This window comes from Tachysurus fulvidraco, chromosome 22, assembly GCF_022655615.1.
Source record: "Tachysurus fulvidraco isolate hzauxx_2018 chromosome 22, HZAU_PFXX_2.0, whole genome shotgun sequence".
Classification (NCBI taxonomy): Eukaryota; Metazoa; Chordata; class Actinopteri; order Siluriformes; family Bagridae; genus Tachysurus; species Tachysurus fulvidraco.
The window spans coordinates 16,565,107-16,580,106 of NC_062539.1; the positions used below are offsets into that span (position 1 = coordinate 16,565,107).

At 42.5% G+C, this 15,000-nt stretch overlaps 2 protein-coding genes across 2 annotated transcripts in view; one reads left to right on the forward strand and one right to left on the reverse strand.

Annotated features, from left to right (window-relative positions):
- The first annotated feature begins 2,106 nt into the window (after positions 1-2,106).
- LOC113646819 (prostaglandin reductase-3) lies at positions 2,107-5,220 on the forward strand. Its single transcript, XM_027153279.2, has 2 exons — positions 2,107-2,729; positions 4,192-5,220. Exons 1-2 carry the CDS (start codon positions 2,485-2,487, stop codon positions 5,102-5,104), a joined length of 1,158 nt encoding a protein of 385 aa, XP_027009080.1. The 5' UTR covers positions 2,107-2,484; the 3' UTR covers positions 5,105-5,220.
- Positions 5,221-12,533: 7,313 nt separating this feature from the next.
- Positions 12,534-15,000, reverse strand: part of znf407 (zinc finger protein 407) — a 12,541-nt gene continuing 10,074 nt past the window's right edge. Inside the window, exons 7-9 of the mRNA XM_027153292.2 lie at positions 14,715-14,835; positions 14,449-14,627; positions 12,534-13,751 (exon numbers count right to left, since the gene is read on the reverse strand). Of these exons, the coding sequence (XP_027009093.2) occupies positions 12,943-13,751; positions 14,449-14,627; positions 14,715-14,835 (1,109 nt within the window). The 3' untranslated portion in view covers positions 12,534-12,942. The remainder of the gene's footprint in view (positions 13,752-14,448; positions 14,628-14,714; positions 14,836-15,000) is intronic.

A 15,000-nucleotide genomic window follows, 5' to 3' on the forward strand; every position in this document is an offset into this window, starting at 1 on the left:
CACACACACACACACACACACACACACCTCCAGCCTTTCCCTCTGTTACACTCCTCCTACTGCTCGCATATTTATATTTACACGACTGAGTACATATTTATATTTACACGACAGATTTCTACATTTCTTTCAAATGTAGACTGTTGAGTTATAAGTCAACCTGCTTGCTTTAATACATATTTTGCAGGCGCTATGGATTGTTTTAGAAAATCAGATTAATGCACACATGAACGTCATTTTCAGAACCTGGAATTTGTTTCAGGGCATTAAACCTATTAATGCTAGAAGCTTAACCGGTAAACAATAGTCAAACAACATGTACAAATCCAGAAGGTTTTGTCTTATTGCCTTATTATCAACTTTGAACACTGGTTATAAATGGAACTGGTTCTATGAACTCCAGATAAAATAGCATGTAAGGTAAATGTTTGTACATATGCTGAGCCTTCCAAAAAAAAAAAAAAAAATCCAGCAAAGTAACCCGTGGTGCAGTATTTGTAATACATACCATTATAATACAGCCATCTTTCACCGAAAACGAATCGCCAGGTTGAAATTACAAGGAACCCTAGTGGCTATCTGAGGGTTCACGGAACCATATATACATATGTGTTTAGCTTTCTAATTTACCTCTTATAACTTGTAGGGGCGGGGGGCACGGTGGATTAGTGGGTAGCACGTTTGCCTCACACCTCCAGGGATGGGGGTTCGATTCCCGCCTCCGCCTTGTGTGTGTGGAGTTTGCATGTTCTCCCCGTGCTCCTGGGGTTTCCTCCGGGTACTCCGGTTTTCTCCCCTGGTCCAAAAATTGCATGGTAGTTTGATTGGCATCTCTGGAAAATTGTCCATAGTGTGTGAGTGTGTGAGTGAATGAGAGTGTGTGTGTGCCCTGTGATGGGTTGGCACTCCGTCCAGGGTGTATCCTGCCTCGATGCCTGATGACGCCTGAGATAGGCACAGTCTTCAGCTTGAGATTCATATTTACAGGCACAGATGACTTGGCTGAGAATGCCAAATTTTTCCGTCCATTAGAGACAGAAGCTCTACTTGGAAAGTAACCACCGGATGGTCCGATAGCTAGCAAAATCAAATGTGGAAACCACTTTTTTGGAGACCGTACCAGCTTACTGTTGCTGAATTCTTTATAATGTGGGAAGAGGAGAACAAACATATCCTTTACAGTGGGGCTAGTTGAGAACCAAAATGAGCAACGTCTCATTTTGACATCCACTTAATATAGGAATAATTATCATACACTATTTTGATCAATGTGATATTTTTTAATTTATTTTCCACAAAAAATACCAGGGCACGAAGCTGCAAGCTCTTTACCCGAGCCAAAGCCTCAGAGATCAACCGTTCTGCACTTGTGGATTTAGTCCGTATAGGTTTCCCTAAAAAGAGAAATAATCTTGGGAACATCCTGGAGGATTAAAGTACTGCATTATCAGGACTGTCAGTCATCAAATCATCTGTATATATTATATTACACACATTACTGCTGCTATATATTGTACAAAAAGCATAATATTGCACAATATTGTTATTTGCACTCCCACACTTTATGTACATAACACTTTATGTTCATATTCTATATTCATATTTAATACTCATTCTGTCAATACTGTATCTCATCATCTGCATTGTCTTGTAGAGTCTGTATAGCATAGTGTTATTTATGTCTGTACTTTTGAGCGTCGCAAACAACTGGAACCAAATTCCTTGTGTGTGTCAACACACTTGACCAATAATTGTAGCCACGGTTTTATTAATAGGATGACAAGTGAGGTGAGGTGACCAGGTCAGTGCATCTGGGGTAACATGCCATGGCATCTTAATCTCTGCAGATGTGCCACAAGATTTTTTGTTTTTTTCAGTTTTGCATTTTAAGTTGTATTTTAAGTCAAATTGAGGTACAGGAGGAGTGTTGCACTGGTTAGAGTGTGTATGTATAACCGTTAACATACAGGAATATCAGCTAAATTAGATACATTTCATAACTAAATACTAGAACATATGCGATATATGAAAAAAACTCAATGATTTTATTAATTTCCCCAAACACATTTTGCTTTGCACGTGCTTTGTTGCATGCCAAAAGGGAAGCAGAATGACCGGAAGCGGAAGTGAACTTCCAGCACAACACAACGACCTGCTAAGGAATAAGACAAAAAAAATATTCAGCTTAAATTCGGGTTTTAATGAAAAGCATTCAGCTTAAAAGTTTAAATGACAATAACGAACAGTGTTGTGCTTGATATATGTTTTATCGTTTAACTAAAAACTACAAGTTTATACGGATTAGCATTGTAGGCTTGTCAGGCTAATAAAGGCTAATAAAGTCACTTTGGGCTCGGTCCCAAATCACATTTGTGTCTTTAGGTAGCAGGTATAGGGATTGTTGTATTAGACAGACGCGATATTCAGTGTGCTAGTGCTCGGTTTAGGACGTGACCCGATCCAGAACAAAATCTTGCTGTAAACATGTCTGTTTCTCTGATGTGTAAGTCTGTGTTGGGGTCACGTCGAGCTTTACACGCATTTCAGAGGCGTTTTATTATCGACATGTCGTATTCGAATCACTTCATGGATTATAAACGCTCATCAATACCGAGCAGCATGAAGAAGATGATGGTAATGAAACTGAGCCCCAACTTCCGTCAAGCTGTTTCCGTGGAGACACTTCCGGTCCCGACCCCGCGTAGCAACGAGCTGCTGATCCGGAACCGGTCAGCACACACACACACACACACACACACACACACACACACACATACATACACATACACACATGGAGTTTTTCCATAGTCAATCGATCTACCGCATACTTTTGGGAGGTGGGAGGAAACTGCAGAACCCAGATGAAACCCACACAGTAACTTCGTAACTGTAACAGTAACTAAGATCAGGACTAAACCTGTTAATACTGTTTATTTTGGCTAAAAGTCCCCAGGATAACCGGCAGAGTAAATGAGTCAACATGTGAAATAAGAAGCAAGGACATCTGATTTGAAAAGGTTTGGACTGTAGTCAAACGATGCATGTCCATCCCAGTACCCCCAGTGTCCATCCCAGTACCTCCCATTTACCCCCAGTGTTTCTTCCAGTGTTCCTTCCAGTACCCCCAGTGTCCCTCCCAGTGTCCATCCCAGTACCTCCCATTTACCCACAGTGTTTCTTCTAGTGTTCCTTCCAGTACCCCCAGTGTCCATCCCAGTACCTCCCATTTACCCCCAGTGTTTCTTCCAGTGTTCCTTCCAGTACCCCCAGTGTCCCTCCCAGTGTCCATCCCAGTACCTCCCATTTACCCACAGTGTTTCTTCTAGTGTTCCTTCCAGTACCCCCAGTGTCCATCCCAGTACCTCCCATTTACCCCCAGTGTTTCTTCCAGTGTTCCTTCCAGTACCCCCAGTGTCCATTACAGTACCCCCCCAGTGTCCCTCTCAGTGTACATCTCAGTACCCAAGTGTTCCTCCTAGTGTCCATCCCAGGACCCCCCAGTGCTTCTTCCAGTGTTCCTTCCAGTACCCCCAGTGTCCTTGCCAGTGTTCATCCCAGTACCCCCCCCCCAGTGTTCCTCCCAGTGTCCATCCCAGTACCCCCCCCCCCCAGTGTCCATCCCAGTACCCCCCAGTGTTCCTCCCAGTGTCCATCCCAGTACCTCCCAGTGTCCATCCCATTTACCATCCCAGTGTTCCTCACAGTTGTGGAGATGTATCTGAATTTTATTTAGATAATTTAGTATTATCAATTGAACCATTAAATTTAGTGTAAAGCAACGCATCAACAATCACAACAAATAGGGATAAAATGGGGTTGTGATGGTGTGTTGTAAAACTTTGGATATGTCGTGTTTTTATTACTCAGGGTATAATAGCACTGTAGACACTACGTAGTATTCACTATCCGAGGGAGACCCGAAAAATCCCCGAATGCTAATATGGTGCGCATACTCAAAGTATCTGCAGGTTTTGCCACTAGTTCTATCTAAGAACGCTTACAGTCAGATGAGTCGGTCGAACTCACCACCTTCCGATCGTTATGTCGTTACGTGAATCTGTACATTTTTTGTCCGCACTACATTCCAATTCCAAGAAGTTCATTTGTACATTAGTCACCATGTAAAATAATAATCAATATATATTTGCCATTCATATATAACTCATGGTTTCTTATTGTTTTCCTTTTTAGATACATTGGAATAAACGCATCTGATATTAACTACTCCGCTGGCCGCTACGACCCCTCATTGACCCTTCCGTTCCCAGTAGGGTTTGAGGGTGTAGGAGAAGTGGTGGCACTGGGTTTAAGCGCCAGTTCCCGCTTTACAGTGGGTGACACGGTGGCCTATTTAAACGCAGGCGCGTTTGCAGAATACACTCTCGTTTCTGCGCAAAAAGTGATTCCGTTAAAAGAGCCGCAGCCAGAAGCTCTAGCCGTGATTGTGAGCGGAGCGACCGCATCCATTGCCCTGAAGTGCCTTGGGGAAATAAAACAGGGGGAAAAAGTGCTGGTGACGGCTGCTGCCGGAGGAACCGGACACTTTGCTGTCCAGTTTGCCAAGATGGCTGGGTGTCATGTGATAGGCACATGCTCCACCCGAGAGAAGGCAGAGTTTCTGAAGAGCATCGGCTGCGATCGGCCAATCAACTACAAAGAAGAGGACTTGGCCGCGACGTTACGCAGGGAGTATCCTAAAGGTGTAGATGTGGTGTATGAGTCAATAGGGGGCGCTGTGTTCGACCTTGCTGTTAACAACCTGGCGCAACATGGGCGCCTGCTGGTGGTAGGCTTCATCTCAGGTTATCAGAGCAAGTCAGGCTTGCAGCCCATCAGTGGAGACACAATTCCTGCCAAACTCCTGCAGAAATCAGCCAGCATAAGAGGCTTCTTTCTGGCCCACTTCCTATCAGAGTACAGTGAGTGCGTGCAAAAGATAATCCAGATGCAGGAGAAGGGGGAGATTTTGTGCGCCATCGATAACGGACAGATGGAAAAAGAAGGTCGATTCGTGGGATTGGAGTCAGTGTACAGGGCAATAGATTATATGTACGCTGGAAAGAACCAAGGCAAAGTGGTGGTGGAGGTGAATCCCGACATCTGAGGACAGGAGTCACAACATCATTTTGATGAATATGTATCCAAGATTTATTTTTATTATTTACAGAATAGATGTCTTAATATACTGTATAAATAAATAAAAAAATCTGTTTAATCCAATGAACAGCAAATTCTGATCTCCTTTTTATAAATGAAAAAAATGCTAACCACTGTTAAACATCAGGCAATGGAAATGTTTTTAACCTAGTAAATAAATAATATTAGGCGGCGTTCAAATCCGAGTGTGATTGTTCTGGGAACCAAGCCATGGTGCCGTTATGCTGTCTCACCAACGTTCCCCTGTCACTCATGGGATACATTCGTTGTGGAAAACTAATCATGTTAGCGTCAGCTAAAACACACATGCAGGTTACTTTACTTAATGAACAGCATGGTCCTGAATTCTAGCTGCGTTAACGTTTACGAGAACGACGGCGCAGTTCCGATGCTCGGTACCACCTCCTACGGGTAGTCCTACAGGTTCGGTACCATGCTGGGCTTCCTGGTCCTCGTGACAGTTTTCACATTACTAATTTTCCTTGCTTTGTTTCAGACTAATCTGCCAGTGTGGAAGCCTCCTTAGGTACTGAGTTAATGGAAGATTTAAGTATTAAACCAGTTCGCTTGTGTAAAATTGCCATCAAACTCATTTGATCAAAGCTTTATGGGTTCGAATGATCATTCCTAATCATATTTTTACATACGGACAGTGATGGCACAATCCTGGGAATCCTGAGCTTCCAGGTTGTCTGGGATTTCACACAATTTCCGAATCCTTTAGGTTCTCCGGTTTCCTTCCATCTCCCAGAAAACTGAGAAATATGGAGTGGTAGTTTGACTACACTTAACTGCTCCAGTGTGGATATATTGTTCTTCGATGGACCGGCATCCCATTCAGGGTGTATTCCCATTTTACATAAATAACAACATTCCCAGGACAGGCTTTGGATCCTTCATTGATTTCATTTCATTCATTCATTCATTCATTCATCTTCTACCACTTATCCGAACTACCTCGGGTCACGTGGAGCCTGTGCTTATCTCAGGCGTCATCGGGCATCGAGGCAGGATACACCCTGGACGGAGTGCCAACCCATCACAGGGCACACACACTCTCATTCACTCACACACTCACACACTACGGACAATTTTCCCAGAGATGCCAATCAACCTACCATGCATGTCTTTGGACCGGTGGAGGAAACCGGAGTACCCGGAGGAAACCCCCGAGGCACGGGGAGAACATGCAAACTCCACACACACAAGGCGGAGGCGGGAATCGAACCCCCAACCACTAAGCCACCATGCCGTGGAAAAATCTTTAGTGTTTAAATCCCTTCATGTTTTTGACCATTTTGTTCTCTTTGAATATGCTCAATAATATTATATAACCAGTGTTTTTTAAGCAAAAACGGTCTATAACGGGGAAAAAACCAATAGCGTCGGCTTGCGGAAAGCAAGATGCATGAAGAATCGATTTAGAACCGCATCGTAGCACCTTGTAACAAAACTACAACGATACATAAGACCACAGAGACTTTAGTGTGTAAATATTTACACAAAATACTGCTCATTAACGCACGATCAGCGCTCTAGCTAATATAGGTCTATTTTGTCACGGATACAGAAATTACGTTAGGTTGATATGATGAGGAAAATCATGGATCGTCATCGTTGCATCGTCGCAAATAAACAGAATAAACCAATAATTACTTATTGCTAATGAAAAAGAATAAAAATGATGGAAATGGGATTTTTTTTTTCATCGTGTTACAGGTATTCTATATTTTATTAACTTTAACTTTCCAGCTTTGAGCTTGTTTGTCTGTTGTTTTTCATCTTGGACTGGAAAGTGTGAGTGCCTGCTTGTGTGTGTGTGTGTGTGTGTGTGTGTATAGGTGGGTGTGTATTTTTCTATGGGTGTGTGTCTCGACTTGTTGTCACCTGTTTCCTGCTGCAGGTGTCACACACTTGCTCGCTCGGTGCGATGTTAAACAAACACACACACACACACACCAAATTTGTAATAATTCAAAGACAACGAAACACTATTCTCATATACAGTGTGTGCATTTTAGCGTATATTAACGCTATATTTCATTTCCTGATGGCTGAGGATACATTAATGCTAAGTCTGAATTAACAACCTATTCGCTAATAGGAAAGGTAATTACTAGTGCACATGTGAGGCAGCTGTGTGTGTGTGTGTGTGTGTGTGTGTGCCCACCATCCTCCCGACGCTCCTGGCTACCCAGAGACCACACAGGCCATTATTACCTCTTTTTAAATGCCTGCTGTGTTACAAATTGTAATTTGCTTCACATTAGCTTTACTGCTGATCCTGGCATGAAACTCCAACCTTATGCAGTTTGCCTTAGACATAGACACCAACCGAAAAAGCAAATAATTAGTAACTGGGAAAAACACTAGGTGCTGGTTCTGTCCAGTTTGGGTGTCCGTGCCCACTGCAGCATCAGCTTCCTGTTGTTTTCTGACAGGACTAGTCCACGATTTGTCCTTCTGTTTCTAGCTCGTCCACCTCAAGCTTTGACGTGTTGTGATTCTGAGATGCTTTTCTGCTCACCGTGATTGTAACGAGTAGTTATTTTAGTTCGCTTGAATCAGCTGCAGACCTGCTACACACAGAATGGAGATGAGAAGATTCTGAAATACTAAATCCACCATTTCTGGTCGCATTACGGTTTCTGAGACCAGAATCATTCCCCATTTTGATGTCTGAAGTGAACATTAACTGAAGCTCTTGACCTGTATGACCTTGTGAATTGCGCTTCTGACACATGATTGGCTAATTGGATAATTACAAGAACGGGTGTGACCTCATCTTTACATGAAGTAGCTGACATCGCATAATAGCTCGGGTCCTTCGTGTCGTTCCTCTCCGTCGGCTTTTCGTTAACAGTCCGGAAATCTCTGAGAGGAAATTTGCACACCATATTTGCGATCTATAATCCATAACCGCACAGAATACTGTGATATTATATGCATTAATTTTTCATCAAATGATCCAGGACGGGTTCAAATTTTCTTCTTTACAGGTCACTATGTTCAAAAGCTCAGAGATGCCACAGTGCGGTAATGAAGTGGTTACTGTGAGTCTCACTGCAATTAGCAGCCATGCGTGTGTGTGTGTGTGTGTGTGTGTGTGTGTGTGTGTGTGTGTGTGTGTGTGTGTGTGTGTGTGTGTGTGTGTGTCCCTGAGGGTTTCACAGGACGCTCCTTTTACCGCACCTTCACACACCGATTATTGTTACAGCAGCTAAACAGCACACACGTTTAATTGGCCTTCGGTTTCAGTACACAGTAAGAAGGGGGAGGTTCATACAGTAGCACATATCCCATGATGCATTGTGGCACGTTAAGTAAACTACATCAAACACAACCTGTGCTGAAAGATTTCCTCTACATTATATCATCACTGGAGCGTTGATGAAATATAATGTTTACATTCTGCAACAGCTGTTTCAGGTAAAGGAGAAAATGAGGCAGAGTGAAATAAAGATAACCGTGTTGTTGTTTTGTTTTTCGTGTCAGCGAACGTTTATACAGTATATAAAGGGTTAAATGGTCAGAGGAAAAGGACCAGATTTGGCTTGTGAGACTAATATAGTGTAAACTCCAACAAGAGCAAAGACTCATGGGAAACTATGGGTTCATCAGACAGATGAGAAGATAAACAATTACAGATTATTGTGTGTGTGTGTGTGTGTGTGTGTGTGTGTGTGTGTGTGTGTGTGTGTGTGTGTGTGTGTGTGTGAGAGAGAGAGAGAGAAAAATGTTACACACACATTGTAATGAAACCAGTCTTTAATTTCACCTTGCTGTCACAGTTTCTCCTTTTTCCTTTTTTCCTCCAATTTGAGAGTTTTTAAAGGTCATGTGACCGAACAAGGTCAACAAACAAACAAACAAAAAAATAAGATGTGGAAAAAGTGTGTGTGTGTGTGTGTGTGTGTGTGTGTGTGTGTGTGTGTGTGTGTGTGTGTGTGTGTGTGTGTGTGTGTGTGTGTACGTCTCATCTTGTCCTGTCCTCTCCCCCCTACTGACAGAGGCACCTCCTCCTGAGTCCCACACAAACACAACTCGTTCCTCCACTGAACTGAGATGATTACCATAAACACTGACTTGCTGTTCATTATTATATTATTCATATATAATTAACATGATGGTGTCAGTGTTGAACTTTAACCTCTAGATGAAGGGAAGTGCTATAAAAATGGTAAAGTTTGAAGGAGAAACTCGTCTTTGTTACTTTTTCCTACATGTGACATTGAACACAAGCTGTTTGTCCTGCAGCTTCTGCACAATCTCCACTTTTAATCTATCTATCTATCTATCTATCTATCTATCTATCTATCTATCTATCTATCTATCTATCTATCTATATCATGCCATCTATCTATCTATCTATCTATCTATCTATCTATCTATCTATCTATCTATCTATCTATCTATCTATCTATCTATCTATCTATCTATATCATGCTGTCTATCTATCTATATATCTATCTATCTATCTATCTATCTATCTATCTATCTATCTATCTATCTATCTATCTATCTATCTATATCATGCCGTCTATCTATCTATCTATCTATCTATCTATCTATCTATCTATCTATCTATCTATCTATCTATCTATCTATATCTATCTATCTATCTATCTATCTATCTATATCTATCTATCTATCTATCTATCTATCTATCTATCTATCTATCTATCTATATCATGCTGTCTATCTATCTATCTATCTATCTATCTATCTATCTATCTATCTATCTATCTATCTCATGCCGTCTATCTATCTATCTATCTATCTATCTATCTATCTATCTATCTATCTATCTATCTATCTATCTATCTATATCTATCTATCTATCTATCTATCTATCTATCTATCTATCTATATCTATCTATCTATCTATCTATCTATATTATAGTCTCGCTGGTACAGAGAGTGAGACAGGTGTCTTATGACATTAACATGTAGGTTTGTAACTCTTTCTCATTAGTGAACGTTGTAAGTGTTCACCTTGTTAAATTAACACACACCAGTGAAGACATGCACTGTCTCCAGGGAGGGAGGGAGGGAGGGAGGGAGGGAGAGAGAGAGAGAGAGAGAGAGAATCCTTTCTTCTTAGGAGGTTAAGATTTAACCCTAGAACTATCATGACCAGTCTTTCAGCACATCTGTAGAGACTCAGGCAGAAAAGAAAAACAGCGTGAGAGAGACTCGGACTCAGAAAGACAGAAAAGAGGAGGAGCGCCTTGGACAGGGTTTGTGTGAATGTTCTGCTACAGTGAAGGGGGTCGTCACTGGAAACATGAATATTCATGATTTATGCTAATGAGGTGTCTCACTCCTCACTGTATCAGGTCTCGGGGCTCTCAAAGGAACATTACAGTAATGACTTCATTAATTAAAACTGTGTCTCTTGGAGGCTAATTGAGAAGGTGAAACCTTGAACACACCCATTTACACACACACACACACACACACACACACACACACACACACACACACACACACACACACACATTATTCTTTTTTTAAGGGGTTTGGTAGAGTTACATCTGAGGTTTGGGACGAAGGGATTTTGATGTCTCTTCTGTCGTCATGGTGATTCTAAGCTGTGAAAGTAAAGGGTTAATGAGAATGGTGATTAGAGAGACCCACACGTTCACAGTCTCTGTAATTAGTCTATAGAGAGTCAAATAAAGCCATACAGGATGGCTGTCTCTGTCTGCCGTGTGTGTGTGTGTGTGTGTGTGTGTGTGTGTGTGTGTGTTAATGCTGATGAATGTCTGAACAATGATGTAACCTTTGCAGTGTTCTGATGTCATGACTTTGTGGTTTGAGTGATGTAAATTCTAGTGGAGGGTTAAACCAGGATTTAAATGTGTGTGTGTGATGTAAAGTGATGTAAGATAAATGTGTAGATGTGTTAACAACTCACTCGTGTCACAAGACACTTGTCTGGTGTCTCTTACAGAAACCTTGAAATGATTCCATGAAGTCCAGATTTTAATCCTAATCCAAAATATGTATCGTTTTATATCAAGGTTTATTATTTACTTGGAAAGTATACCGGCCAAACAAAGATCGGGAAAGGGGCGTGGCTTCCAGAAGGTCTGTTAATATTGAAGAGTTTAAAACACCTGCACAGCTGTCAATCATTTTGATTCATATGTAGATTGGATGATCTGGCCTTTTACTTGGAGTGGGTGGGGGTTTGCATATTTTTGAGCAAGAATTTCCAACATTGTGAATATTCCTTCTTTCTTTCTTTCTTTCTTTCTATCTATCTATCTATCTATCTATCTATCTATCTATCTATCTGTCTGTCTGTCTGTCTGTCTGTCTGTCTGTCTGTCTGTCTGTCTGTCTGTCTGTCTGTATCATAGTCTCGCCTGTACAGAGTTACGACATTACATGGCTGGCAGAACTTCTTTGGGGTTTTTACACTGATGAAAAATTAATTAATCAATTAATTAAAAAAAAAGAAAATGAAATTGATGACAGAGTAACTCCATGTATGTACTGAATAATATCCTGAATAATGGAATGGAAGCTATGTGGCTTTATCAGAATTCAGAAATTAAGTACACGTACAGTACAGACCAAAAGTTTGGACACACCTTCCAAAAGTTTGCACACACCACCTTTTCAACAGGACAATGACCCCAAACACACCTCCAGGCTGTGTAAGGGCTATTTGACCATGAAGGAGAGTGATGGGGTGCTGCACCAGATGACCCGGCCTCCACGGTCACCGGACCTGAACCCGATCGAGATGGTTTGGGGTGAGCTGGACCGCAGAGTGAAGGCAAAAGGGCCAATAAGTGCTAAGCATCTCTGGGAACTCCTTCAAGACTGTCGGAAGACCATTTCAGGTGACGACCTCTTGAAGCTCATCAAGAGAATGCCAAGAGTGTGCAAAGCAGTAATCAGAGCAAAAGGTGGCTACTTTGAAGAACCTACAGTAGAATATGACATATTTTCAGTCGTTTCACACTTTTTTGTTATGTACGTATATAATTCCACACGTGTTCATTCATAGTTTTGATGCCTTCAGTGTGAATCTACAATTTTCATAGTCATGAAAATAAAGAAAACTCTTTGAATGAGAAGGTGTGTCCAAACTGGTCCGATGTCCGATGTTAGCGTGCGTGTGCGAACATACGTATAGTTTCGAAAAACAGAAGTGAAACCACACAGGTGTTTGTTTGTTTGTTTGTTTGTTTATTTATTTATTTGGATATCTTATTTTATTTTTTTTATTTATTTATTCACGCATGTTTGCTGAAATTCAGTTCAATTAACCGGCGTGCATTTCTTTAGCCCGATCGCTATTAGGCATCTCAAATAAATCTACAAAACATAGCAGGAAAATTTTATTTCATCTACATTAATGTTTGTGTGTGTGTGTGTGTGTGTGTTGTGTGAGTCGATTGTTATTCTAACGATTTGAACTCGACCGTTTACATAACTGATTGTACGTAAATGCGATGCCAACTCAAATCTATAGTTTATTGTATGTCTTTTAGCCCCGCCTCCTCGGTGCACTGGCATCTGGCTCCACCCCCTTGGTTCACTCACTTGGTATCACAGAGCTTGGCTCCTCCCACTGAGTTCTGTAAAGCTTTCAAACTGATATTAATTTTAATAATAAAAATTAATAATAATAATAATAAAGACATCCTGTACATGACACAACAGCAGGTTCAGTAGCTATACTTTGAGTTATATAAAAAAATTAGGAGGAGCCAGAAATATCCTACTCTATAAGGGGTGGAGCTAAATACTTCAGCTCTGCCACAATCATTCCTGAGTTTCTTGTTTAAGGCTGACTGGTTCATATGTGACTATAGCTTCACTGGGCTGGTTTCCTGCAGCATCTACAAATCCTATCTCTTGTCCAGACTCCGCCCCCATACTCTCCGTAAATACGGTGCTGTCGGCCACCTCGGTCACGATATAATGCGTTCCCTCGTCGTTTACGATCACTTGTGTTAGCCCTTCTCTCATCATCAGCTGGCTGGCTGCAAACTGTAGGACTTCCTCATGGGCGTGGCCCAGCACCTGTACAACCTCCCCGTAAACTTGCACCGCCTCATGTCCCTCCTCCTCCTCCTGGACGTGCGCTTGTTGTTCATCGGTGGTTTGTACTTCCTGTTCATCGGCGCCGTCCTGCTGGTCGATCTCTGACACCGCACACAGCAGAGCATCTAAAGCCGTCGACGGGCTCGTCCCATCCTGAATGGTTTCGTGCGATGTTTGCTCCGCCTTCTGCAATGTTTGCTCCTCCCCCGAGCCCGACGACTCAACCAGTACGTAGTTCTTGTGTGCGTAGGGAATAATGCATCCGTCCTGCGTAACCTGCAGCAGCTCGGCATTGACGGAGGACATCGCCAGCGTCTGCAGTGTAGCGGCTGCCGATTCCTCCAGCTCCGCCTCTTCCATCTCTGTGCCCTGTAACTCCGCCTCCTCTCCGTATCCCTGGATGATGATGACCTGCTGCAGCGTTTCGGCTCCTAAACGGCCGTCCTCTGGTGTGAACGGGGAGTCGGTCTCCACGTACGACGACCCCTGCCCTTTCAGCCGACACTCGAATGACTTCGACACTATTCCTGGACGCAAACATGCAAACGCAGAGAATATTAAATCCTACAGGAAATGCATCTACGGTATATTTTATAAATTTCCAAAAAAAAATGAAACAAGGAAGTCACGTCGATTCGCTCCGACTCCTGAGCACGGGTAGAAGAAAAATCTCGATTCCTCTCTACCGCTCTTTTTTTTTTCTGTCTCTCTGTCTGTCTCTGTCAACTTTTACTTTGTGTGAAAATGTTTGTGTGTGAAGGCAGACTCAGTTGCATACAGTTTTGCACAGACAGCTGTCAATCACGCAGAGTGACAGATTGTAGGATAAAAACATCAACGCAGAATGACAAACACTCACTCAGAGGATTCACAGATGTCAGTCAACCAGAGCGACACACACACACACACACACACACACACACACACACACACACACACACACACACACACACACACACTCAAACCCAACAGGGTTTTCCCTGTCTCTCATTTTTTCTCCTGTGTGTGTCAGATTTGATGTATTTTATGTGCATGTGTGTGCTGAGAAACAATATAATGCTCCAAAACGTACGCACACACACACACACACACACACACACAACCGACTCACTCATTAAGAACCTTTTTTTGATGGACAGATGGTAATGGTGAAGTGAAAGGTAAATAAATAGTTTATTTATTTATCACCAGTTTGAACGTAAAGTGAGTGTAGTAGTGAATTACCTGCATGAAGGTAAGCGAGGTCAGGGTTCTCAATGTCCCGGTGTTTGTCTTTAAGGTGGTTTCGGAACTCGGAGGGTGAATTGGTGGCGAAATCACAGCGAGGGCAGTTGTACATCATCACGCCCTCGTGTTTCCCCGTGTGCAGGATGTGTTTCCGGATATTCTCTGCGCAGTTTGACCTGACCGGTCGGGTAGAAGCGTGACGTTAGTGTACGGGATGCAGGGAGTAGGATGTAGGGAGTAGGGATTAGGGTATAGGATGTTACCTGTAGTCACACCAGGGGCAGCGGTATGGTTTCTCTCCAGTGTGAACACGTTTGTGTCTGGTCAAATGAGACTGAGTGGTCGAGGCAAAGCTGCAGAGATCGCAACGGAACGGGCGCTCACCTATACACACGGAAAACGGAGTCACAAATTGACATAGGTATGAAAAAATATGGGGGTTGGGGGTTCGGTTCCCGCCTCCACCTTGTGTGTGTGGAGTTTGCATGTTCTCCCCGTGCCTCGGGGGTTTCCTCCGGGTACTCCGGTTTCCTCCCCCGGTCCAAAGAC